Source organism: Watersipora subatra, chromosome 5 (assembly GCF_963576615.1).
Source record: "Watersipora subatra chromosome 5, tzWatSuba1.1, whole genome shotgun sequence".
In the NCBI taxonomy this organism is placed as follows: domain Eukaryota; kingdom Metazoa; phylum Bryozoa; class Gymnolaemata; order Cheilostomatida; family Watersiporidae; genus Watersipora; species Watersipora subatra.
Window position 1 is genome coordinate 30,152,023 of NC_088712.1, and position 24,397 is coordinate 30,176,419.

The 24,397-nt window shown below is 41.4% G+C and overlaps 1 protein-coding gene across 1 annotated transcript in view; it reads left to right on the plus strand.

Moving 5' to 3' along the window:
* The window catches only part of LOC137396466 (rifampicin phosphotransferase-like), a 61,215-nt gene that overhangs the window by 4,171 nt on the left and 32,647 nt on the right, over positions 1–24,397 (plus strand). Inside the window, exons 2-12 of the mRNA XM_068082755.1 lie at positions 3,812–3,929; positions 4,694–4,860; positions 5,287–5,393; positions 7,212–7,284; positions 7,552–7,641; positions 8,144–8,308; positions 8,519–8,647; positions 11,945–12,029; positions 14,231–14,322; positions 15,081–15,236; positions 15,658–15,717. Of these exons, the coding sequence (XP_067938856.1) occupies positions 3,812–3,929; positions 4,694–4,860; positions 5,287–5,393; positions 7,212–7,284; positions 7,552–7,641; positions 8,144–8,308; positions 8,519–8,647; positions 11,945–12,029; positions 14,231–14,322; positions 15,081–15,236; positions 15,658–15,717 (1,242 nt within the window). The remainder of the gene's footprint in view (positions 1–3,811; positions 3,930–4,693; positions 4,861–5,286; positions 5,394–7,211; positions 7,285–7,551; positions 7,642–8,143; positions 8,309–8,518; positions 8,648–11,944; positions 12,030–14,230; positions 14,323–15,080; positions 15,237–15,657; positions 15,718–24,397) is intronic.

Genomic DNA, 24,397 nt, shown 5'->3' on the forward strand with positions numbered 1-24,397 from the left:
GTGTAACCTACTCTAACTAGTACTAGGTGATACACAGTGTAACCTACTCTAACTAGTACTAAGTGATACACAGTGTAACCTACTCTAACTAGTACTAAGTGATACACAGTGTAACCTACTCTAACTAGTACTAAGTGATACACAGTGTAACCTACTCTAACTAGTACTAAGTGATACACAGTGTAACATACTCTAACTAGTACTAAGTGATACACAGTGTAACCTACTCTAACTAGTACTAAGTGATACGCAGTGTAACCTACTCTAACTAGTACTAGGGAATACACAGTATAACATACTCTAACTAGTACTAAGTGATACACAGTATAACATACTCTAACTAGTACTAAGTGATACACAGTGTAACCTACTCTAACTAGTACTAAGTGATACACAGTGTAACCTACTCTAACAAGTACTAGGTGATACACAGTGTAACCTACTCTAACAAGTACTAAGTGTTACACAGTGTAACCTACTCTAACTAGTACTAAGTGATACACAGTGTAACCTACTCTAACTAGTACTAAGTGATACACAGTGTAACCTACTCTAACTAGTACTAAGTGATACACAGTGTAACCTACTCTAACTAGTACTAAGTGATACACAGTGTAACCTACTCTAACTAGTACTAAGTGATACACAGTGTAACCTACTCTAACTAGTACTAAGTGATACACAGTGTAACCTACTCTAACTAGTACTAAGTGATACACAGTATAACCTACTCTAACTAGTACTAAGTGATACACAGTGTAACCTACTCTAACTAGTACTAAGTGATACACAGTGTAACCTACTCTAACTAGTACTAAGTGATACACAGTATAACCTACTCTAACTAGTACTAAGGGATACACAGTGTAACCTACTCTAACTAGTACTAAGTGATACACAGTGTAACCTACTCTAACTAGTACTAAGTGATACACAGTGTAACCTACTCTAACTAGTACTAGGTGATACACAGTGTAACCTACTCTAACTAGTACTAAGTGATACACAGTGTAACCTACTCTAACTAGTACTAAGTGATACACAGTGTAACCTACTCTAACTAGTACTAAGTGATACACAGTGTAACCTACTCTAACTAGTACTAAGTGATACACAGTGTAACATACTCTAACTAGTACTAAGTGATACACAGTGTAACCTACTCTAACTAGTACTAAGTGATACGCAGTGTAACCTACTCTAACTAGTACTAGGGAATACACAGTGTAACCTACTCTAACTAGTACTAGGTGATATACAGTGTAACCTACTCTAACTAGTACTAAGTGATACACAGTGTAACCTACTCTAACTAGTACTAAGTGATACACAGTGTAACCTACTCTAACTAGTACTAAGTGATACACAGTGTAACCTACTCTAACTAGTACTAAGTGATACACAGTGTAACCTACTCTAACTAGTACTAAGTGATACACAGTGTAACCTACTCTAACTAGTACTAGGTGATACACAGTGTAACCTACTCTAACTAGTACTAAGTGATACACAGTGTAACCTACTCTAACTAGTACTAGGTGATACACAGTGTAACATACTCTAACTAGTACTAGGTGATACACAGTGTAACCTACTCTAACTAGTACTAGGTGATACACAGTGTAACATACTCTAACTAGTACTAGGGAATACACAGTGTAACCTACTCTAACTAGTACTAAGTGATACACAGTGTAACCTACTCTAACTAGTACTAAGTGATACACAGTGTAACCTACTCTAACTAGTACTAAGTGATACACAGTGTAACATACTCTAACTAGTACTAAGTGATACACAGTGTAACCTACTCTAACTAGTACTAAGTGATACGCAGTGTAACCTACTCTAACTAGTACTAGGGAATACACAGTATAACATACTCTAACTAGTACTAAGTGATACACAGTATAACCTACTCTAACTAGTACTAAGTGATACACAGTGTAACCTACTCTAACTAGTACTAAGTGATACACAGTGTAACCTACTCTAACTAGTACTAAGTGATACACAGTATAACCTACTCTAACTAGTACTAAGGGATACACAGTGTAACCTACTCTAACTAGTACTAAGTGATACACAGTGTAACCTACTCTAACTAGTACTAAGTGATACACAGTGTAACCTACTCTAACTAGTACTAGGTGATACACAGTGTAACCTACTCTAACTAGTACTAAGTGATACACAGTGTAACCTACTCTAACTAGTACTAAGTGATACACAGTGTAACCTACTCTAACTAGTACTAAGTGATACACAGTGTAACCTACTCTAACTAGTACTAAGTGATACACAGTGTAACATACTCTAACTAGTACTAAGTGATACACAGTGTAACCTACTCTAACTAGTACTAAGTGATACGCAGTGTAACCTACTCTAACTAGTACTAGGGAATACACAGTGTAACCTACTCTAACTAGTACTAGGTGATATACAGTGTAACCTACTCTAACTAGTACTAAGTGATACACAGTGTAACCTACTCTAACTAGTACTAAGTGATACACAGTGTAACCTACTCTAACTAGTACTAAGTGATACACAGTGTAACCTACTCTAACTAGTACTAAGTGATACACAGTGTAACCTACTCTAACTAGTACTAAGTGATACACAGTGTAACCTACTCTAACTAGTACTAGGTGATACACAGTGTAACCTACTCTAACTAGTACTAAGTGATACACAGTGTAACCTACTCTAACTAGTACTAGGTGATACACAGTGTAACATACTCTAACTAGTACTAGGTGATACACAGTGTAACCTACTCTAACTAGTACTAGGTGATACACAGTGTAACCTACTCTAACTAGTACTAGGGGATACACAGTATAACATACTCTAACTAGTACTAGGGAATACACAGTGTAACCTACTCTAACTAGTACTAAGTGATACACAGTGTAACCTACTCTAACTAGTACTAGGTGATACACAGTGTAACATACTCTAACTAGTACTAGGTGATACACAGTGTAACCTACTCTAACTAGTACTAGGTGATACACAGTGTAACCTACTCTAACTAGTACTAGGGGATACACAGTATAACATACTCTAACTAGTACTAGGTGATACACAGTGTAACCTACTCTAACTAGTACTAAGTGATACACAGTGTAACCTACTCTAACTAGTACTAGGTGATACACAGTGTAACATACTCTAACTAGTACTAGGTGATACACAGTGTAACCTACTCTAACTAGTACTAGGTGATACACAGTGTAACCTACTCTAACTAGTACTAGGGGATACACAGTATAACATACTCTAACTAGTACTAGGGAATACACAGTGTAACCTACTCTAACTAGTACTAAGTGATACACAGTGTAACCTACTCTAACTAGTACTAGGTGATACACAGTGTAACATACTCTAACTAGTACTAGGTGATACACAGTGTAACCTACTCTAACTAGTACTAGGTGATACACAGTGTAACCTACTCTAACTAGTACTAGGGGATACACAGTATAACATACTCTAACTAGTACTAGGGAATACACAGTGTAACCTACTCTAACTAGTACTAGGTGATACACAGTGTAACCTACTCTAACTAGTACTAGGTGATACACAGTGTAACCTACTCTAACTAGTACTAAGTGATACACAGTGTAACCTACTCTAACTAGTACTAGGTGATACACAGTGTAACATACTCTAACTAGTACTAGGTGATACACAGTGTAACCTACTCTAACTAGTACTAAGTGTTACTAATAAAGATGTTCAAGATTTTTCAATATAATTTTTGCATTTAGATTGTAGCAGTTTACTTGATTTGTAGTCTGTGGTTTCTGGAGTTTCAGAGCCTGATACGTTTTACATCACTCGTTCAGCGGATAACGAGCTGTTGCTGAGTGATAAGAAGCTAGGAAGAAAGGAAGTACAGTACCTAATTGATGGTAACTCTATTTTTGTTAGACCAACTTGATTGTAGTGAAAATCTATGCACAGGGTCCTCTCGTCAAAGTACCATAGTATCATACTAGTTTCATAACTTCTTTTACGGTTCTTTCCTTTAGTCTTTGCTGATTTTCTCTTTTCAGCACTACCAACACTTCAAATGGTTTTTTTGGATTTGATGATTTCAAAAAATTATAAAAGGGAAGTACGAAGCTCTGTTTAATATTATTCAAACACCATAAAACCAATTTGAGCGACGGAGAACTTTGTAAATATTTACACTGATTTACGAAACTGTGATTTTTAGAGGAACTTTAGAGTTTGGATGTTGAGTCAAATCTTTACTCTAATTCTACACAATATGTTGAAACATGTGCTTACCAAGGGATGATAACTCTAATTCTACACAATATGTTGAAACATGTGCTTACCAAGGGATGATAACTCTAATTCTACACAATATGTTGAAACATGTGCTTACCAAGGGATGATAACTCTAATTCTACACAATATGTTGAAACATGTGCTTACTAAGGGATGATAACTCTAATTCTACACAATATGTTGAAACATGTGCTTACTAAGGGATGATAACTCTAATTCTACACAATATGTTGAAACATGTGCTTACTAAGGGATGATAACTCTAATTCTACACAATATGTTGAAACATGTGCTTACTAAGGGATGATAAATTGAGGTATGTTTGTCCTTCCAATTCAAAAAATCAGTTGACCGTGTATATGGTAATTTATCGTTTTAGATTCGGGTGAAGTCACTCGGCAGATGGCAACTCATAACTCCGGTTTCTCCATCTCCGACGACATGGCGCTTCTGCTTGCCCGTGTTGGGTTAGAGCTAGAGCAAGGCTTCGGACATCCCTGCGACATTGAATGGGCTGTTTGTCAAAGTCGCATTTATCTTCTTCAGGTGAGTCCTTTCAGCATAAAACTTTGGTTTTTATGCGTAGTTTTTTAAAGCACACAGATTCTGTCTCATTAAAAAGTAGTTTTTGAAAACAGGAAACATTAAAACAGGAGGTTGTAGAGCAAATTACTTCTGTGTTTAATTGTGAGTCCTGTTGTTTCCTTGATCTTTCATATCCACTGTTAGTTCTTTGCCTTTAATATAATTGGATAAAACTGGAACAGAGTGCAGTTTAGTGTCACATGATGTCTAGCAACTTGCCAAATCCCTTCTAATGTTAACATATAAACCATAAAGGAGACATTGCTTTGCAGAACATGTAAGGATAGTTGATAAAATAGAATTAAAAAAGGAGTCAGGGAATGATGCATATATACTGTGGTAAGGTCGCTATTGTCTGACTACTGCATGATGCATATTTTGGTTTAGAGCCGCCCGATCACAACGCTGCATACGGAAACTCAGTATGAGCTCTTGCACGAGTTTGACTCTCCACTGGTGATGGACCACGAGATGCTTTCTACCATGAATATAGGGTGTGTAAGCCTATGCAGATGATTCATGTCAGCAGGTGCTCTCATTAACTCTCTGCTGTCAGATTGCAAGTATAAGTTGTACCTATTAGTTTTATCGACTGGGCTCAAGATTTAACCGGCAGGTTAAAAGATAAGCAGTAGCATGGTAGATCAGCAGGTGCAAAACTGATATAATCCCTGGCCGGTCATCAGCTGTCAGGTGTCAGCAGGTGGCCGCTCATGTCACTGTATGTCTCCTTGAACACAGTTTTAACAGCCATTCCTGAACATTTTGATATGTAACATAATATTCAATTTTTAAAAGATGCTTGAAGCTGCAGTTAAAGAATTACCTGTCGGCACTTCAAGGCCACTAACTAGTTGGGCCATTGGTCATGTTCAGCAGTAGTATGCTAAGAGAAGTCACATGAACCTTCCAACTTTTGATTTTACCCATGATGTATTGAATGTCCTTAAAAACATTTGATAAATGTTTGTAAATATGTCGTAGTTCTGTTTTAAGACATAATTACCTTGTTCACACACGATTCTAGCGGCTAAATAATAATGATTGAGTCTTTTTACTATGTAGACTTCAAGTACAGGTGGTCGATATTCTACTTAAAAAGCTAACCCGCTCCTTAGAAAATCCTAAAGCTTTACCAAATCATTTGTATGAAGTTCTAGACATGCTTTTTCTCTTGTATAAGACATGATTTCCGAGTTGGATTTTTTTCATTAGTCTATCAAGTATAAAAAAACTTGGATTCCTGTCTCCATCATTCATCATTTAATTTTAGCTAAATAAATTATTTACTTTGAGTTCAAAGACTTAATCATATATCATTGTATAGGTTGAACGTATCAGAATTTTATTGAGTCAATTTGCTTGCATTTTTATTATCTACAACTGTGACAAGGTAAGTTATTATGTACCGAAAGCCAAAGTTTGTTACAGCATTCTTTATTAACATAAAATTTGGTCATAATAGCTGTAATCGTAATGCAGTTTTGTTTAAATGGTCATTAAATTTTTATACACAAGTTTAATTACAATTACGATTACTCAAGTTAGGAGGCGCTCTTTTATTGCAGCTGTTTATAAATTACTTGCAAAACTGAAATACGCTCTCAAAGTAGATTGTCAGTTTCCTATTTAATTTCTATCAAGTAAATTGGTGTTCATGTGATGTGTAAACACATTAGGAGACTACAACATAAGTAGTTTGAAGGAGTAATGTTTGCTGTTCAATCAGACGAAAGGATTTTTAGTTTCTATGGCAGTAAAGCAAAAGGTGCTCTGTCTGACATCGAGAGTGTTAAAAATGCTACTGCTCTGGGCACTCTTTGGCAGTATGTCTGTTTTAGTCGCATGTGGAGATAATCATGTGAACCTTTAGCGATGTGACGAGTCAAATAAATTGATAAGTATGTCAGTTGACTGGTTGCTGACTGTGAGAGTAAAACAGATGGTTTGCATATAAAACTAACAATGATTTAGTACATTCCAAGTGAGGTTATCCAATTACCTTATAAGTATTCACCTACATGAGTTGGAAGCAAGCAAACTGATATAAACGGCATCGATTAAACTGTTCATTCCATGTGTACTACTGCTACATGTGTACTAGTACTAGTGTTACAGTACTACTGCTTGAACTAGCTTCAAATAAAACAAAGCAAATCTCTAGATATATGCCTTCAAAATAGTTGAATACATTTATATCATTGATCTGATTCACACTTGTCTCCTATTTTTTTACTAAAGCTGTGTTAGAATCTGTTTACCGGAACAAAAAATGGGCGACTTTGTGTCACTGTATATATAAATATTTGCAGAGAGGTGATACCTGAAGCAGTGTGTCCTTTGACTTACTCTACCGTCATATCTTGCCTTGAGCATGCTATGCAAGTACGTGTATTCCAATGTTATGCAAGTAAATATATTCCAATATTATGGAAGTGTTTTCCAATGTTATGCAAGTAAATATATTCCAATGTTATGTAAGTAAGTGTTTTCCAATGTTATGTAAGTGTGTTCCAATATTATGTAAGTAAGTATATTCCAATATTATGTAAGCTAATATATTCCAATATTATGTAAGTAAGTATATTGCAAGGAATGTTATAACAGTTAGATAAACCCCTGCAGATAGCGTTGAGTTATTTCTGTTTGAAGAAATTTGTGCGAAATTTGGGCCATCGATGCTCAGCAGATGCCATGATTACAGTCAAGATCTTCTACAGCAGACTCTTCATAAATGTGCATGTGAGTTGTTCTTCCCCTTTCATACTTCCTACACTTCAAATATATTAATATAGCATTCAACAAAAACTAATTTTTTAAAGTACGTGTGTGAGCCAAAATTTTAACTTATTATTTATTTATAATAAGTTTTCAATATTTATTTATTTTAACTTTTTTACTGCTTTCTAATTAATTTAATTGTATTGTTTTTGTTTCAGTGAACATTTTTTAACCACGAATTACTGAAACCGTGAAAGGTAAGCCGCCACGTAACGAGGGATTATACACATGTAATAAGAGGGGAGGTAATATCGGTCATGTAAACAATGGACCAGGGTACTAGTGCCAATAATATCAGTGTTCGGGTTTACACCAAACACCCGTTTAAGCATCAAATATGAGGTTATTCTTTTGCCATTGACATTGAAGGAAATCACTTTTTCAAAGTTTATATCTATATACTTTGCTGCCTTAGAAGTCAATTGAAACGTTATAATGGCTGAAGTGAACATCTTCTTCTCAGTCACTCGAAGTGCACAAGGGACGTTCACTGCTAGCTGATAGAAGAATGATGGAATTGGCATTGGCTGGCCACATGATCGACTCGATGACTGATGATGAAGTCACATCCTATCATCATACAGTTCCTTTCCTTGATAGACTATTTAACAGTTTCCGCTTTGTCTATGTGAGTCTATCGCACACTCTTCATTCAAATGCTATGACTTGCTCTTTAGGAGTTGTCTTATTTCTAATTTGGTAATCAATTTCATTTGTAAACTTTTCTTAATTAAAAATGCTGTTTTTTGGGTTTACTAACATAAATTTTGTAATGTTTTAATCTTCAACATAGAGTCAAAGCAATCAAACTAAATGAGGATTTTTCTTCTCTTTACAGTCAATATGGACAGGCTTGGGGCGATGCTTAGCTCACAAACAAAAAGTAACTAAGATGTCTCTGCCGGAGACTACTGACTGCATGGAGCTCATGGCGCACATTGAGGAAGGTCTCAGTGTTCTCCAAGAGGTAAATTTTATCATTTTTTTCTACGAGTTTTTCATCATTAAAGATGATCTTACACAAAATTTTGGAGATTATCAGAAAGTATCGGTATATTTCTATCACTTCTGATTGCTTCTTGATGTTAGAGGTGGTCTGGCTGCCAGGATGTTTCAAGATTAAAATCGACAAAACTTGATTGCATCAAACTATGAGCAATGTTTTCAGCATTTTAGAGACAAAATGAAATTATATTTACACACTTGTTTATGTTTGAGACTAAAAAGTTCAACGAAAGGAATCTTTTGATTTGACAAATACTTTTGATTGCGGTTAAAATATCAGATCAATCGAAAGTGCGATTATGATGTCGATAGTTGCAAAGAGACCGACAGACTAGAGACGCGTAATGCTGCAACCTGAATGCAACTCGTATTCAACTATGTATAGCATTGATAACAACTAGTGACGCCATTTTTGTATATACTTTTCTTTTGACCGCTTTGAACTCTAACCTTGTACAGTATGTACAAGTTGTACAAGTATACAGTTATGTACAGTATGTACAAGTATGTACAAGCGGGTCCCCTGATTCTAGACTATATTGACAACTTTCAATCAACTTTGAAAGCACTTAGAATAGCACAATTTCTTTTAAACTGTGTACCATATTGAAGCTCCAAGCTATTAGGACTCAATAAAAAAAACAAAAATTTAATATAGCAAATATTTTTTTTCTCACATTTTTTCAAAGATGTCAGGTTTTAGAGGCAACTGAAGAAACATAATGGATGGTGTAAATCGAGTCTGATACTGAGTCTAATAAGAGTGAGTATATTTAAGAATAGAAAAACAATTAGTTTTACTGTAAAACTCTTGTTGCTGGGGAGAAGAAGCTTTTTCGTTTGATTTTTCGGTAAGCTCACCCAGTTTTTATCTTTATTACAAATAGTTTCAATCAATATGACTATAGAAACTAATGTTCAACAGCCATTTCTTATTTCTCAATCGGGTAGAAGTGTCATTTGTATTTCGGCAACTCGGTATTTCCATAACTAACAGTCTAATCAACTTTAAACTTTTGCATTATGCTGAAAATATTGAAAATACACAAAACAATCAAAGTTTGTTAATCCTGCGTGAACTGGAAGTACAAAAGTGCCAAAAGAACTAATGTTCTGTTAGCAGCTGAATTTCATTTCTCATTTGGATAAAAGTGTTGTCGGTATATTTGCTATATTTAAAAAACCAGTCATATTGACTTGAAACTGTGGAATTCTGCTAAAATGCTCTACCAGACGAAGCCACCAAAATTTCATAATCTCCCGTACACCGGAAGTACGTAAAAACACCGGAAGTATGTAAAAACACTGGAAGTACGTAAAAACACCGGAAGTACGTAAAAACAAAGCTAAACTAGGAATCCAAGTTTACTCAGGCGTAGGATCAGGTGGATCAGCCTTCAGAGTGTTAACCGTGATCAAGCTTTATCAATTTTAATCTTGAAACATCCTGGCACATCACCTTAAACATCAACAACCATCGCAAATGATAGAAAATGCCGATACTTTCTGAGAAAATCTACTAAAATTTTGTGTAAGTCCATCTTTAAGGATCCAATTGTATTTCTTAGATAAAACAAATGATCAAATATTTGGAAATGACAACGAATAAAGCTTTGATGAAAGACCTGATCTCACTACTAGGACATGTGGTCGCTAATTAGCTTTTTCTTAAATATTTTGTAACCAACCAAATCTCTACTACATGTAGACATAAACTCGCTAGTATGTTTAGTTAAAGATGCGGTTGCGTCAAAAAATTCGATTTAATGAAATTAAGACCCATAAAAGGCTAAACCATCAGCTACAATTTGATGCCATTTTTGTCTTTGTAGACCAACCCTGTCCAGAGATATATGCGTTTGAATAAGGCCCTCTTTTAAAAAGCTCACATTCCAGCGGGTCCTTCTTTCGTGACGTCACTAGCAATACATCTGAAAAGAAACCACGAGCGTTAAATATGAGGTCGTTTCGTTAGCCAATCATCAGCGCGAAATTTTTTTATAGGTCGTAATAAATGTTATCACTCGTAAAACGCGTTGTCTGTGATCTCAAATTTAGAGATTTTACTCTATTATTAAATCGCATGGACATCGATATTTACTAAATGAATTAACATCGTTACTTTAATGAATTGCTCGATCGACACGTTTTATTGGCGAACAACATAATTGTAAAAATTGCTGTGAAATTACTGCGATGGTGACTCCGAGTTTTCTGGGCATCAAAGCTCTATGGAGAAAGATCGTAGAATGGAGGTAAATGTATTTTTTACTTTGAGACTCCTATAGAGTTTCCTGTTGAGTTTACATTCAGATTATATTTATCTGTTTGAGGCTAAAATGTAATTTCCAGGGCGTGCGAGATACGTATGTACAATGAGTTCTTGACGGCATCTTTTTAATCTTTAGCATCTAGCAATACAGTGGCTTAGATTGATGAATATACTAAAGGTAATATTTTAGTACTCATTAATACATGTACTAATTAATAAATAGGATAGGCGACGGACATAATGTGGGCGGGGCTTTTGGGAGGCTGTATATCGTTAGTGTGGGTAGCGGCGGAACTGTGCTGATACAAAGACCTTGTTCTACATAGTTTGCTTGACAGAATTACCGTAGACCGGTAAAATTGGTAGTCGGTACTCAAATGTTTACACAGCATTTGGAGAAAATGAGTAAGACAAATTTTCAATTTTCGTTATTTGAGGCCTTTGAAACATTCATAATAATGCATCTGTAGCGGGGTTTAAAATTTTATTCTAACCAACACGGGCAAATACAAAATAAAATATATGCCAATAGAGTCGCGTATGACTAGACATTTATCGCAAATAGCCGATGTGAATACGAGATATATTGACAGATAAATCACGCGTGACATCATTTTGGTCAAATCTGGGCATGTTTTTTTTGGCCTGAGCGTTTTTCCCGCGATCAGATTTTTTCGATTTTAATCTTCAAATATCTTGGCAATGAGATCGCCTAACACAACAAACAACATATCAACTGATAGAGAAAAAAATGCTTTCTTTTAAGATTAACTCAAAATTTGACACAAACCACATCTTTAAGAGAGGATATTTGTTTGCAGTAGTCATATGTTGTTTTGTGTGTATTACATCAGAGACACCCGAAATAAACCACTCGTACTTAAAAGGAGTCAATGTATAACCTGTTGCAGTTTTACTGGAGGCATTGCCAATAGTGCAAGAGTATCATGACATGTACACAATTCTCAGACATGTTTGTGTTTGTAGGTGTTCACAGATGATCTACCTGCTGCAAGCTTAAGTGCTGTCTATTCACAGATCATTATGAGTATTCTTACTAAGAGATCTCAAGGTAACCTTGTCATACCTGAGTACCTTACTATGAGATCTCAAGGTAACCTTGTCATATCTGAGTACCTTGCTATGAGATCTCAAGGTAACCTTGTCATATCTGAGTACCTTGCTATGAGATCTTAAGGTAACCTTGTCATACCTGAGTACCTTACTATGAGATCTCAAGGTAACCTTGTCATATCTGAGTACCTTACTATGAGATCTCAAGGTAACCTTGTCATATCTGAGTACCTTGCTATGAGATCTCAAGGTAACCTTGTCATATCTGAATACCTTGCTATGAGATCTCAAGGTAACCTTGTCATACCTGAGTACCTTACTATAAGATCTCAAGGTAACCTTGTCATATCTGAATACCTTGCTATGAGATCTCAAGGTAACCTTGTCATACCTGAGTACCTTACTATAAGATCTCAAGGTAACCTTGTCATATCTGAATACCTTGCTATGAGATCTCAAGGTAACCTTGTCATACCTGAGTACCTTACTATAAGATCTCAAGGTAACCTTGTCATATCTGAGTACCTTGCTATGAGATCTCAAGGTAACCTTGTCATATCTGAGTACCTTGCTATGAGATCTTAAGGTAACCTTGTCATATCTGAGTACCTTGCTATGAGATCTCAAGGTAACCTTGTCATATATGAATACCTTGCTATGAGATCTCGAGGTAACCTTGTCATACATGAGTACCTTACTAAGAGAGCTCAAGGTAACCTTGTCATACCTGAGTACCTTACTAAGAGAGCTCAAGGTAACCTTGTCATACCTGAGTACCTTGCTATGAGATCTTAAGGTAACCTTGTCATATCTGAGTACCTTGCTTTGAGATCTCAAGGTAACCTTGTCATATATGAATACCTTACTAAGAGAGCTCAAGGTAACCTTGTCATACCTGAGTACCTTACTATGAGATCTCAAGGTAACCTTGTCATACCTGAGTACCTTGCTATGAGATCTCAAGGTAACCTTGTCATATCTGAGTACCTTGCTATGAGATCTTAAGGTAACCTTGTCATATCTGAGTACCTTGCTATGAGATCTCAAGGTAACCTTGTCATATATGAGTACCTTACTAAGAGAGCTCAAGGTAACCTTGTCATATCTGAGTACCTTGCTATGAGATCTTAAGGTAACCTTGTCATATCTGAGTACCTTGCTATGAGATCTCAAGGTAACCTTGTCATATATGAGTACCTTACTAAGAGAGCTCAAGGTAACCTTGTCATACCTGAGTATCTTGCTATGAGATCTCAAGGTAACCTTGTCATATATGAGTACCTTGCTATGAGATCTCAAGGTAACCTTGTCATATATGAGTACCTTACTAAGAGAGCTCAAGGTAACCTTGTCATACCTGAGTACCTTACTAAGAGAGCTCAAGGTAACCTTGTCATACCTGAGTACCTTGCTATGAGATCTTAAGGTAACCTTGTCATACCTGAGTACCTTGCTATGAGATCTTAAGGTAACCTTGTCATATATGAGTACCTTGCTATGAGATCTCAAGGTAACCTTGTCATATATGAGTACCTTACTAAGAGAGCTCAAGGTAACCTTGTCATACCTGAGTACCTTACTAAGAGAGCTCAAGGTAACCTTGTCATACCTGAGTACCTTGCTATGAGATCTTAAGGTAACCTTGTCATACCTGAGTACCTTGCTATGAGATCTTAAGGTAACCTTGTCATATATGAGTACCTTACTAAGAGAGCTCAAGGTAACCTTGTCATATCTGAGTACCTTGCTATGAGATCTCGAGGTAACCTTGTCATACATGAGTACCTTACTAAGAGAGCTCAAGGTAACCTTGTCATACCTGAGTACCTTACTAAGAGAGCTCAAGGTAACCTTGTCATACCTGAGTACCTTGCTATGAGATCTTAAGGTAACCTTGTCATACCTGAGTACCTTGCTATGAGATCTCAAGGTAACCTTGTCATATATGAGTAACTTGAGCTGACAATAACCTAATTCAGCGATCCACATGATGGGACTGGTGAAACCTACTCTACTCAATCTGTTCTACATATTCTCAGCGGCTGCTATTGACACGATCAGCTGAATGTCACTGCAGTTTAATTCTTAGTGTTTTTTTTTATATTTCCAGGTTTGAGTTATATAAAAAAATAGTTTAAAATCATGTTTTCAGTTTCTCTTCACTATTTATTTTTTGCCATCCCTTTATGCACATTTCAGTGTGGGAGAACAAGCACTTCGCTGATCTGGCATCTCTGCTTGGCTGTCACCTCACTGAAATAGAGAGTATAGGGGTTCCAGAAGGCTTAGAGGTAAGGCTTAAGGTTGTCTCCCTTGTCAGCTGAGGTTGAGGTCAGTTACTTCAATGTATTTGATAGACCGAGGTGTGACATGATAGAGCATTTATTGGGTTTTCCAGATTTGATTCCTTGCCCAAAAATGCAAGTTCTGTCATGCGGGACTATCCTACTGTAAATATCAATGCAAGCTACATAGTCACTAAATTTTTGTTTGTATTTCGTAAAAGTTCTAGCTTCTGTTGCGATTGTCATTTGAGCCCAACTAGACTTTTGCATAACAGTTAGTTTGCTCTAGTTAGAATCGTCAGCCGCATACTGATGACCATATACTAACTAGCTGTGCCCCCCGGCGTTGCACGGGTATTAAAAATCAGCTTATAAACAATGAGAAGTGATGAGAGTTACCTACCACTTGCTATTAGCCTGGCACACTGCCAATGGAAAATGGTATTAAAAATCAACTTATAAACAATGAAAAGTAATGAGAGTTGCCTACCACTTGCTAGTAGCCTCGCACATTGCCAATGGAAAATTCCAGTAATCTTGCTATAAAGCGCTAGGCTTCTAATGTCGGAACGCCATGATGTTGCGTCAGCATAGTCCAGCTACAGCTATTCTAATAATAGCTATAGCTGGACATACCGAAGGACGACAGACTTCGAGAAATATATATATAGAAGATGCATACGTTCATACCGATAATCATATTAGCATACGTTCATACTGATAACCATATATTAATAGCTTGGAAAATGCTGCATGTGTTGCAGATGCTGTCAAACCTCATAAGAGATTTTCCAGACCTTGCAGCTAAGTTCTGTAGCGTTACTCCTGAGGAAGGTCATGAACTGCTGATGAATGATAACCGTGTCAGAGATGCTTACATCAGTTTTATGGACAGATTTGGACACAGGGGAATCGGAGAGGTCAGTTTTCTTCTCATTTTGCTAATCCACTCGGTCAATGCTCTTGTAGTAGAGGTTTATACTCAGCAATTTCATATGTATCTACTCTTTTTCTCAAATATTTTAGTACACCTCAATTACAGCTCATTTTCATTATTTATGGTACGTCTATAGTTTAGACTCTATACTGATTCCTTTTTTTACTCTAGCAGTTCCTAAGGGACTTAGTTGCTATCGATAATCGCTCAGGTCTTCTTAAGCGAAGGTTTAGTAATGAGTATTGCATCAAGTTCTACTTAGCCATTTTAAATGTTTTTAATAATTGAATACAATGTTAGCACTGCCTACTTACGGCTATGAGAAATGTTTCTTTTTTGTCATGTGTTCGCCGAGTAATAGCGCTTCTTCTTTGATGGTTCCAAATTGATTCACCTGATTGTAGTTGGATGTGCGCCACAGATCCTGGTCTCAAGAGCCAGCTATCTTGATAGAGACTCTGCAGGTACTTAATTCCGCTGTTGGTTGTGTTCACCTTTTAGTGTGCTTTAAGTTATGCTCTTCTTCTCAGTTATAATTTGTACTGTCCCTCTCACTCATACTGTTCCTCTCACTCGTACTGTCCCTCTCACTCGTACTGTTCCTCCTCACTCATACTGTTCCTCCTTACTCGTACTGTTCCTCTCGCTCGTACTGTCCCTCTCACTCGTACTGTTCCTCTCACTCGTACTGTCCCTCTCGCTCGTACTGTCCCTCTCACTCGTACTGTTCCTCTCACTCGTACTGTTCCTCCTCGCTCGTACTGTTCCTCCTCGCTCGTACTGTTCCTCCTCACTTGTACTGTTTTTTTCACTCGTACTGTTCCTCTCACTCGTACTGTCTCTCTCACTTGTACTGTTCCTCTCGCTCGTACTGTCCCTCTCACTCGTACTGTTCCTCCTCACTCATACTGTTCCTCCTTACTTGTACTGTTCCTCCTCACTCGTACTGTTCCTCTCACTCGTACTGTTCCTCCTCGCTCGTACTGTTCCTCCTCGCTCGTACTGTTCCTCCTCACTCGTACTGTTTTTTTCACTCGTACTGTTCCTCTCACTCGTACTGTCCCTCTCACTCGTACTGTTCCTCTCACTCGTACTGTTCCTCCTCACTCGTACTGTTTTTTTCACTCGTACTGTCCCTCTCACTCGTACTGTTCCTCTCGCTCGTACTGTCCCTCCCACTCGTACTGTTCCTCTCACTCGTACTGTTCCTCTCACTCGTACTGTTCCTCCTCGCTCGTACTGTTCCTCCTCACTCGTACTGTTTTTTTCACTCGTACTGTTCCTCTCACTCGTACTGTCTCTCTCACTCGTACTGTTCCTCTCGCTCGTACTGTCCCTCTCACTCGTACTGTTCCTCCTCACTCATACTGTTCCTCCTTACTTGTACTGTTCCTCTTGCTCGTACTGTCCCTCACTCGTACTGTTCCTCCTCACTCATACTGTTCCTCCTTACTCGTACTGTTCCTCCTCACTCGTACTGTCCCTCTCACTCGTACTGTTCCTCCTCACTCATACTGTTCCTCCTTACTCGTACTGTTCCTCTCGCTCGTACTGTCCCTCTCACTCGTACTGTTCCTCCTCACTCATACTGTTCCTCCTTACTCGTACTGTTCCTCTCGCTCGTACTGTCCCTCTCACTCGTACTGTTCCTCTCACTCGTACTGTCCCTCTCGCTCGTACTGTCCCTCTCACTCGTACTGTTCCTCCTCACTCATACTGTTCCTCCTTACTCATACTGTTCCTCTCGCTCGTACTGTCCCTCTCACTCGTACTGTTTCTCTCACTCGTACTGTTCCTCTCGCTCGTACTGTTCCTCTCGCTCGTACTGTCCCTCTCACTCGTACTGTTCCTCCTCACTCATACTGTTCCTCCTTACTCGTACTGTCCCTCTCACTCGTACTGTTCCTCTCGCTCGTACTGTCCCTCTCACTCGTACTGTCCCTCTCACTCGTACTGTCCCTCTCACTCGTACTGTTCCTCCTCACTCATACTGTTCCTCCTTACTCGTACTGTTCCTCTTGCTCGTACTGTCCCTCTCACTCGTACTGTTCCTCCTCACTCATACTGTTCCTCCTTACTCGTACTGTTCCTCCTCACTCGTACTGTCCCTCTCACTCATACTGTTCCTCCTCACTCATACTGTTCCTCCTTACTCGTACTGTTCCTCTCGCTCGTACTGTCCCTCTCACTCGTACTGTTCCTCCTCACTCATACTGTTCCTCCTTACTCGTACTGTTCCTCTCGCTCGTACTGTCCCTCTCACTCGTACTGTTCCTCTCACTCGTACTGTCCCTCTCGCTCGTACTGTCCCTCTCACTCGTACTGTTCCTCCTCACTCATACTGTTCCTCCTTACTCGTACTGTTCCTCTCGCTCGTACTGTCCCTCTCACTCGTACTGTTTCTCTCACTCGTACTGTCCCTCTCGCTCGTACTGTCCCTCTCACTCGTACTGTTCCTCCTCACTCATACTGTTCCTCCTTACTCGTACTGTTCCTCTCGCTCGTACTGTCCCTCTCACTCGTACTGTTCCTCCTTACTCGTACTGTTCCTCTTGCTCGTACTGTCTCTCTCACTCGTACTGTTCCTCCTCACTCATACTGTTCCTCCTTACTCGTACTGTTCCTCCTCACTCGTACTGTCCCTCTCACTCGTACTGTTCCTCCTCACTCATACTGTTCCTCCTTACTCGTACTGTTCCTCTCGCTCGTACTGTCCCTCTCACTCGTACTGTTCCTCCTCACTCATACTGTTCCTCCTCACTCGTACTGTTCCTCCTCACTCATACTGTTCCTCCTTACTCGTACTGTTCCTCTCGCTCGTACTGTCCCTCTCACTCGTACTGTTCCTCCTCACTCATACTGTTCCTCCTTACTCGTACTGTTCCTCTCGCTCGTACTGTCCCTCTCACTCGTACTGTTCCTCTCACTCGTACTGTCCCTCTCGCTCGTACTGTCCCTCTCACTCGTACTGTTCCTCTCACTCGTACTGTTCCTCTCGCTCGTACTATCCCTCTCACTCGTACTGTTCCTCCTCACTCATACTGTTCCTCCTTACTCGTACTGTTCCTCTCGCTCGTACTGTCCCTCTCACTCGTACTGTTCCTCCTCACTCATACTGTTCCTCCTTACTTGTACTGTTCCTCCTCACTCATACTGTTCCTCCTTACTCGTACTGTTCCTCCTCACTCGTACTGTTTTTTTCACTCGTACTGTTCCTCTCACTTGTACTGTCCCTCTCACTCGTACTGTTCCTCTCACTCGTACTGTTCCTCCTCACTCGTACTGTTTTTTTCACTCGTACTGTCCCTCTCACTCGTACTGTTCCTCTCGCTCGTACTGTCCTTCTCGTACTGTCCCTCCTCACTCGTACTGTTCCTCCTCACTCGTACTGTTTTTTTCACTCATACTGTTCCTTTCACTCGTACTGTTCCTCTCACTCGTACTGTTCCTCTCACTCGTACTGTTTCTCTCACTCGTACTGTTCCTCCTCACTTGTACTGTTCCTCCTCACTCGTACTGCTCCTCCTCACTCGTACTGTTCCTCTCACTCGTACTGTCCCTCTGATTCGTACTGTTCCTCCTCACTCGTACTGTTCCTCTCACTCGTACTGTTCCTCCTCACTTGTACTGTTCCTCCTCACTCGTACTGTTCCTCCTCACTCGTACTGTTCCTCCTCACTCGTACTGCTCCTCCTCGCTCGTACTGTTTCTCTCACTCATATTGTTCCACTCACTCATATTGTTCCTCTCACTCGTACTGTTCCTCTCACTCGTACTGTTCCTCTCACTCGTACTGTTCCTCTCACTCGTACTGTCCCTCTCACTCGTACTGTTCCTCTCACTCGTACTGTTCCTCTCACTCGTACTGTTCCTCTCACTCGTACTGTCCCTCTCACTCGTACTGTCCCTCTCACTCGTACTGTCCCTCCTCACTCGTACTGTTCCTCCTCACTCGTACTGTTTTTCTCACTCGTACTGTTTTTCTCATACTGTTTTTCTCACTCGTACTGTTTTTCTCACTCGTACTGTTCCTCTCACTCGTACTGTTCCTCTCACTCGTACTGTTCCTCTCACTCGTACTGTTCCTCTCACTCGTACTGTTCCTCTCACTCGTACTGTTCCTCTCACTCGTACTGTTCCTCTTCGCTCGTACTGTTCCTCCTCGCTCGTACTGTTCCTCCTCACTCGTACTTTTCCTCCTCACTCGTACTGTTCCTTCTCACTCGTACTGTTCTTCTCACTCATATTGTTCCTCTCACTCGTACTGTTCCTCTCACTCGTGCTGTTCCTCTCACTCGTACTGTTTTTTTCACTCGTACTGTTTTTCTCACTCGTACTGTTTTTCTCACTCGTACTGTTTTTCTCACTCGTACTGTTTTTCTCACTCGTACTGTTTTTTTCACTCGTACTGTTTTTTTCACTCGTACTGTTTTTCTCACTCGTACTGTTCCTCTCACTCGTACTGTTCCTCTCACTCGTACTGTTCCTCTTCGCTCGTACTGTTCCTCCTCGCTCGTACTGTTCCTCCTCACTCGTACTGTTCCTCCTCACTCGTACTGTTCCTCTCACTCGTACTGTTCCTCTCACTCGTACTGTTCCTCTCACTCGTACTGTTCCTCTCACTCGTACTGTTTCTCTCACTCGTACTGTTCCTCTTCGCTCGTACTGTTCCTCCTCGCTCGTACTGTTCCTCCTCACTCGTACTGTTCCTCCTCACTCGTACTGTTCCTTCTCACTCGTACTGTCCCTCTCGCTCGTACTGTCCCTCTCACTCGTACTGTTCCTCTCACTCGTACTGTTCCTCCTCGCTCGTACTGTTCCTCCTCGCTCGTACTGTTCCTCCTCACTTGTACTGTTTTTTTCACTCGTACTGTTCCTCTCACTCGTACTGTCTCTCTCACTCGTACTGTTCCTCTCGCTCGTACTGTCCCTCTCACTCGTACTGTTCCTCCTCACTCATACTGTTCCTCCTTACTTGTACTGTTCCTCCTCACTCGTACTGTTCCTCTCACTCGTACTGTTCCTCCTCGCTCGTACTGTTCCTCCTCGCTCGTACTGTCCCTCTCACTCGTACTGTTCCTCTCGCTCGTACTGTCCCTCTCACTCGTACTGTTCCTCCTCACTCATACTGTTCCTCCTTACTTGTACTGTTCCTCCTCACTCGTACTGTTCCTCCTCACTTGTACTGTTTTTTTCACTCGTACTGTTCCTCTCACTCGTACTGTCCCTCTCACTCGTACTGTTCCTCTCGCTCGTACTGTCCCTCTCACTCGTACTGTTCCTCCTCACTCATACTGTTCCTCCTTACTTGTACTGTTCCTCCTCACTCGTACTGTTCCTCTCACTCGTACTGTTCCTCCTCGCTCGTACTGTTCCTCCTCGCTCGTACTGTTCCTCCTCACTCGTACTGTTCTTTTCACTCGTACTGTTCCTCTCACTCGTACTGTCCCTCTCACTCGTACTGTTCCTCTCACTCGTACTGTTCCTCCTCACTCGTACTGTTTTTTTCACTCGTACTGTCCCTCTTACTCGTACTGTTCCTCTCGCTCGTACTGTCCCTCTCACTCGTACTGTTCCTCCTCACTCATACTGTTCCTCCTTACTCGTTCTGTTCCTCTTGCTCGTACTGTCCCTCTCACTCGTACTGTTCCTCCTCACTCATACTGTTCCTCCTTACTCGTACTGTTCCTCCTCACTCGTAGTGTCCCTCTCACTCGTACTGTTCCTCCTCACTCATACTGTTCCTCCTTACTCGTACTGTTCCTCTCGCTCGTACTGTCCCTCTCACTCGTACTGTTCCTCCTCACTCATACTGTTCCTCCTTACTCGTACTGTTCCTCTCGCTCGTACTGTCCCTCTCACTCGTACTGTTCCTCTCACTCGTACTGTCCCTCTCGCTCGTACTGTCCCTTTCACTCGTACTGTTCCTCCTCACTCATACTGTTCCTCCTTACTCGTACTGTTCCTCTCGCTCGTACTGTCCCTCTCACTCGTACTGTTTCTCTCACTCGTACTGTTCCTCTCGCTCGTACTGTCCCTCTCACTCGTACTGTTCCTCCTCACTCATACTGTTCCTCCTTACTCGTACTGTTCCTCTCGCTCGTACTGTCCCTCTCACTCGTACTGTTCCTCCTTACTCGTACTGTTCCTCCTTACTCGTACTGTTCTCCTCACTCGTACTGTCCCTCTCACTCGTACTGTTCCTCTCACTCGTACTGTCCCTCTCGCTCGTACTGTCCCTCTCACTCGTACTGTTCCTCCTCACTCATACTGTTCCTCCTTACTCGTACTGTTCCTCTCGCTCGTACTGTCCCTCTCACTCGTACTGTTTCTCTCACTCGTACTGTCCCTCTCGCTCGTACTGTCCCTTTCACTCGTACTGTTCCTCCTCACTCGTACTGTTCCTCTCGCTCGTACTGTCCCTCTCACTCGTACTGTTCCTCTCACTCGTACTGTCCCTCTCACTCGTACTGTCCCTCTCGCTCGTACTGTCCCTCTCAGTCGTACTGTCCCTCTCACTCGTACTGTCCCTCCTCACTCGTACTGTTCCTCCTCACTCGTACTGTTTTTCTCACTCGTACTGTTTTTCTCACTCGTACTGTTTTTCTCACTCGTACTGTTTTTTTCACTCGTACTGTTTTTTTCACTCGTACTGTTTTTCTCACTCGTACTGTTCCTCTCACTCGTACTGTTCCTCTCACTCGTACTGTTCCTCTTCGCTCGTACTGTTCCTCCTCGCTCGTACTGTTCCTCCTCACTCGTACTGTTCCTCCTCACTCGTACTGTTCCTCTCACTCGTACTGTTCCTCTCACTCGTACTGTTCCTCTCACTCGTACTGTTCCTCTCACTCGTACTGTTTCTCTCACTCGTACTGTTCCTCTTCGCTCGTACTGTTCCTCCTCGCTCGTACTGTTCCTCCTCACTCGTACTGTTCCTCCTCACTCGTACTGTTCCTTCTCACTCGTACTGTCCCTCTCGCTCGTACTGTCCCTCTCACTCGTACTGTTCCTCTCACTCGTACTGTTCCTCCTCGCTCGTACTGTTCCTCCTTACTCGTACTGTTCCTCCTCACTCGTACTGTTTTTTTCACTCGTACTGTCCCTCTCACTCGTACTGTTCCTCTCGCTCGTACTGTCCTTCTCGTACTGTTCCTCCGCACTCGTACTGTTTTTTTCACTCGTACTGTTCCTCTCACTCGTACTGTCCCTCTCACTCGTACTGTTCCTCTCACTCGTACTGTTCCTCCTCACTCGTACTGTTTTTTTCACTCGTACTGTCCCTCTCACTCGTACTGTTCCTCTCGCTCGTACTGTCCCTCTCACTCGTACTGTCCCTCTCACTCGTACTGTCCCTCTCACTCGTACTGTTCCTCCTCACTCATACTGTTCCTCCTTACTCGTACTGTTCCTCTTGCTCGTACTGTCCCTCTCACTCGTACTGTTCCTCCTCACTCATACTGTTCCTCCTTACTCGTACTGTTCCTCCTCACTCGTACTGTCCCTCTCACTCATACTGTTCCTCCTCACTCATACTGTTCCTCCTTACTCGTACTGTTCCTCTCGCTCGTACTGTCCCTCTCACTCGTACTGTCCCTCTCACTCGTACTGTCCCTCTCACTCGTACTGTTCCTCCTCACTCATACTGTTCCTCCTTACTCGTACTGTTCCTCCTCACTCGTAGTGTCCCTCTCACTCGTACTGTTCCTCCTCACTCATACTGTTCCTCCTTACTCGTACTGTTCCTCTCGCTCGTACTGTCCCTCTCACTCGTACTGTTCCTCCTCACTCATACTGTTCCTCCTTACTCGTACTGTTCCTCTCGCTCGTACTGTCCCTCTCACTCGTACTGTTCCTCTCACTCGTACTGTCCCTCTCGCTCGTACTGTCCCTTTCACTCGTACTGTTCCTCCTCACTCATACTGTTCCTCCTTACTCGTACTGTTCCTCTCGCTCGTACTGTCCCTCTCACTCGTACTGTTTCTCTCACTCGTACTGTTCCTCTCGCTCGTACTGTCCCTCTCACTCGTACTGTTCCTCCTCACTCATACTGTTCCTCCTTACTCGTACTGTTCCTCTCGCTCGTACTGTCCCTCTCACTCGTACTGTTCCTCCTTACTCGTACTGTTCCTCCTTACTCGTACTGTTCTCCTCACTCGTACTGTCCCTCTCACTCGTACTGTTCCTCTCACTCGTACTGTCCCTCTCGCTCGTACTGTCCCTCTCACTCGTACTGTTCCTCCTCACTCATACTGTTCCTCCTTACTCGTACTGTTCCTCTCGCTCGTACTGTCCCTCTCACTCGTACTGTTTCTCTCACTCGTACTGTCCCTCTCGCTCGTACTGTCCCTTTCACTCGTACTGTTCCTCCTCACTCGTACTGTTCCTCTCGCTCGTACTGTCCCTCTCACTCGTACTGTTCCTCTCACTCGTACTGTCCCTCTCACTCGTACTGTCCCTCTCGCTCGTACTGTCCCTCTCAGTCGTACTGTCCCTCTCACTCGTACTGTCCCTCCTCACTCGTACTGTTCCTCTCGCTCGTACTGTCCCTCTCACTCGTACTGTTCCTCTCACTCGTACTGTTCCTCTTCGCTCGTACTGTTCCTCCTCGCTCGTACTGTTCCTCCTCACTCGTACTGTTCCTCCTCACTCGTACTGTTCCTCTCACTCGTACTGTTCCTCTCACTCGTACTGTTCCTCTCACTCGTACTGTTCCTCTCACTCGTACTGTTTCTCTCACTCGTACTGTTCCTCTTCGCTCGTACTGTTCCTCCTCGCTCGTACTGTTCCTCCTCACTCGTACTGTTCCTCCTCACTCGTACTGTTCCTTCTCACTCGTACTGTCCCTCTCGCTCGTACTGTCCCTCTCACTCGTACTGTTCCTCTCACTCGTACTGTTCCTCCTCGCTCGTACTGTTCCTCCTTACTCGTACTGTTCCTCCTCACTCGTACTGTTTTTTTCACTCGTACTGTCCCTCTCACTCGTACTGTTCCTCTCGCTCGTACTGTCCTTCTCGTACTGTTCCTCCGCACTCGTACTGTTTTTTTCACTCGTACTGTTCCTCTCACTCGTACTGTCCCTCTCACTCGTACTGTTCCTCTCACTCGTACTGTTCCTCCTCACTCGTACTGTTTTTTTCACTCGTA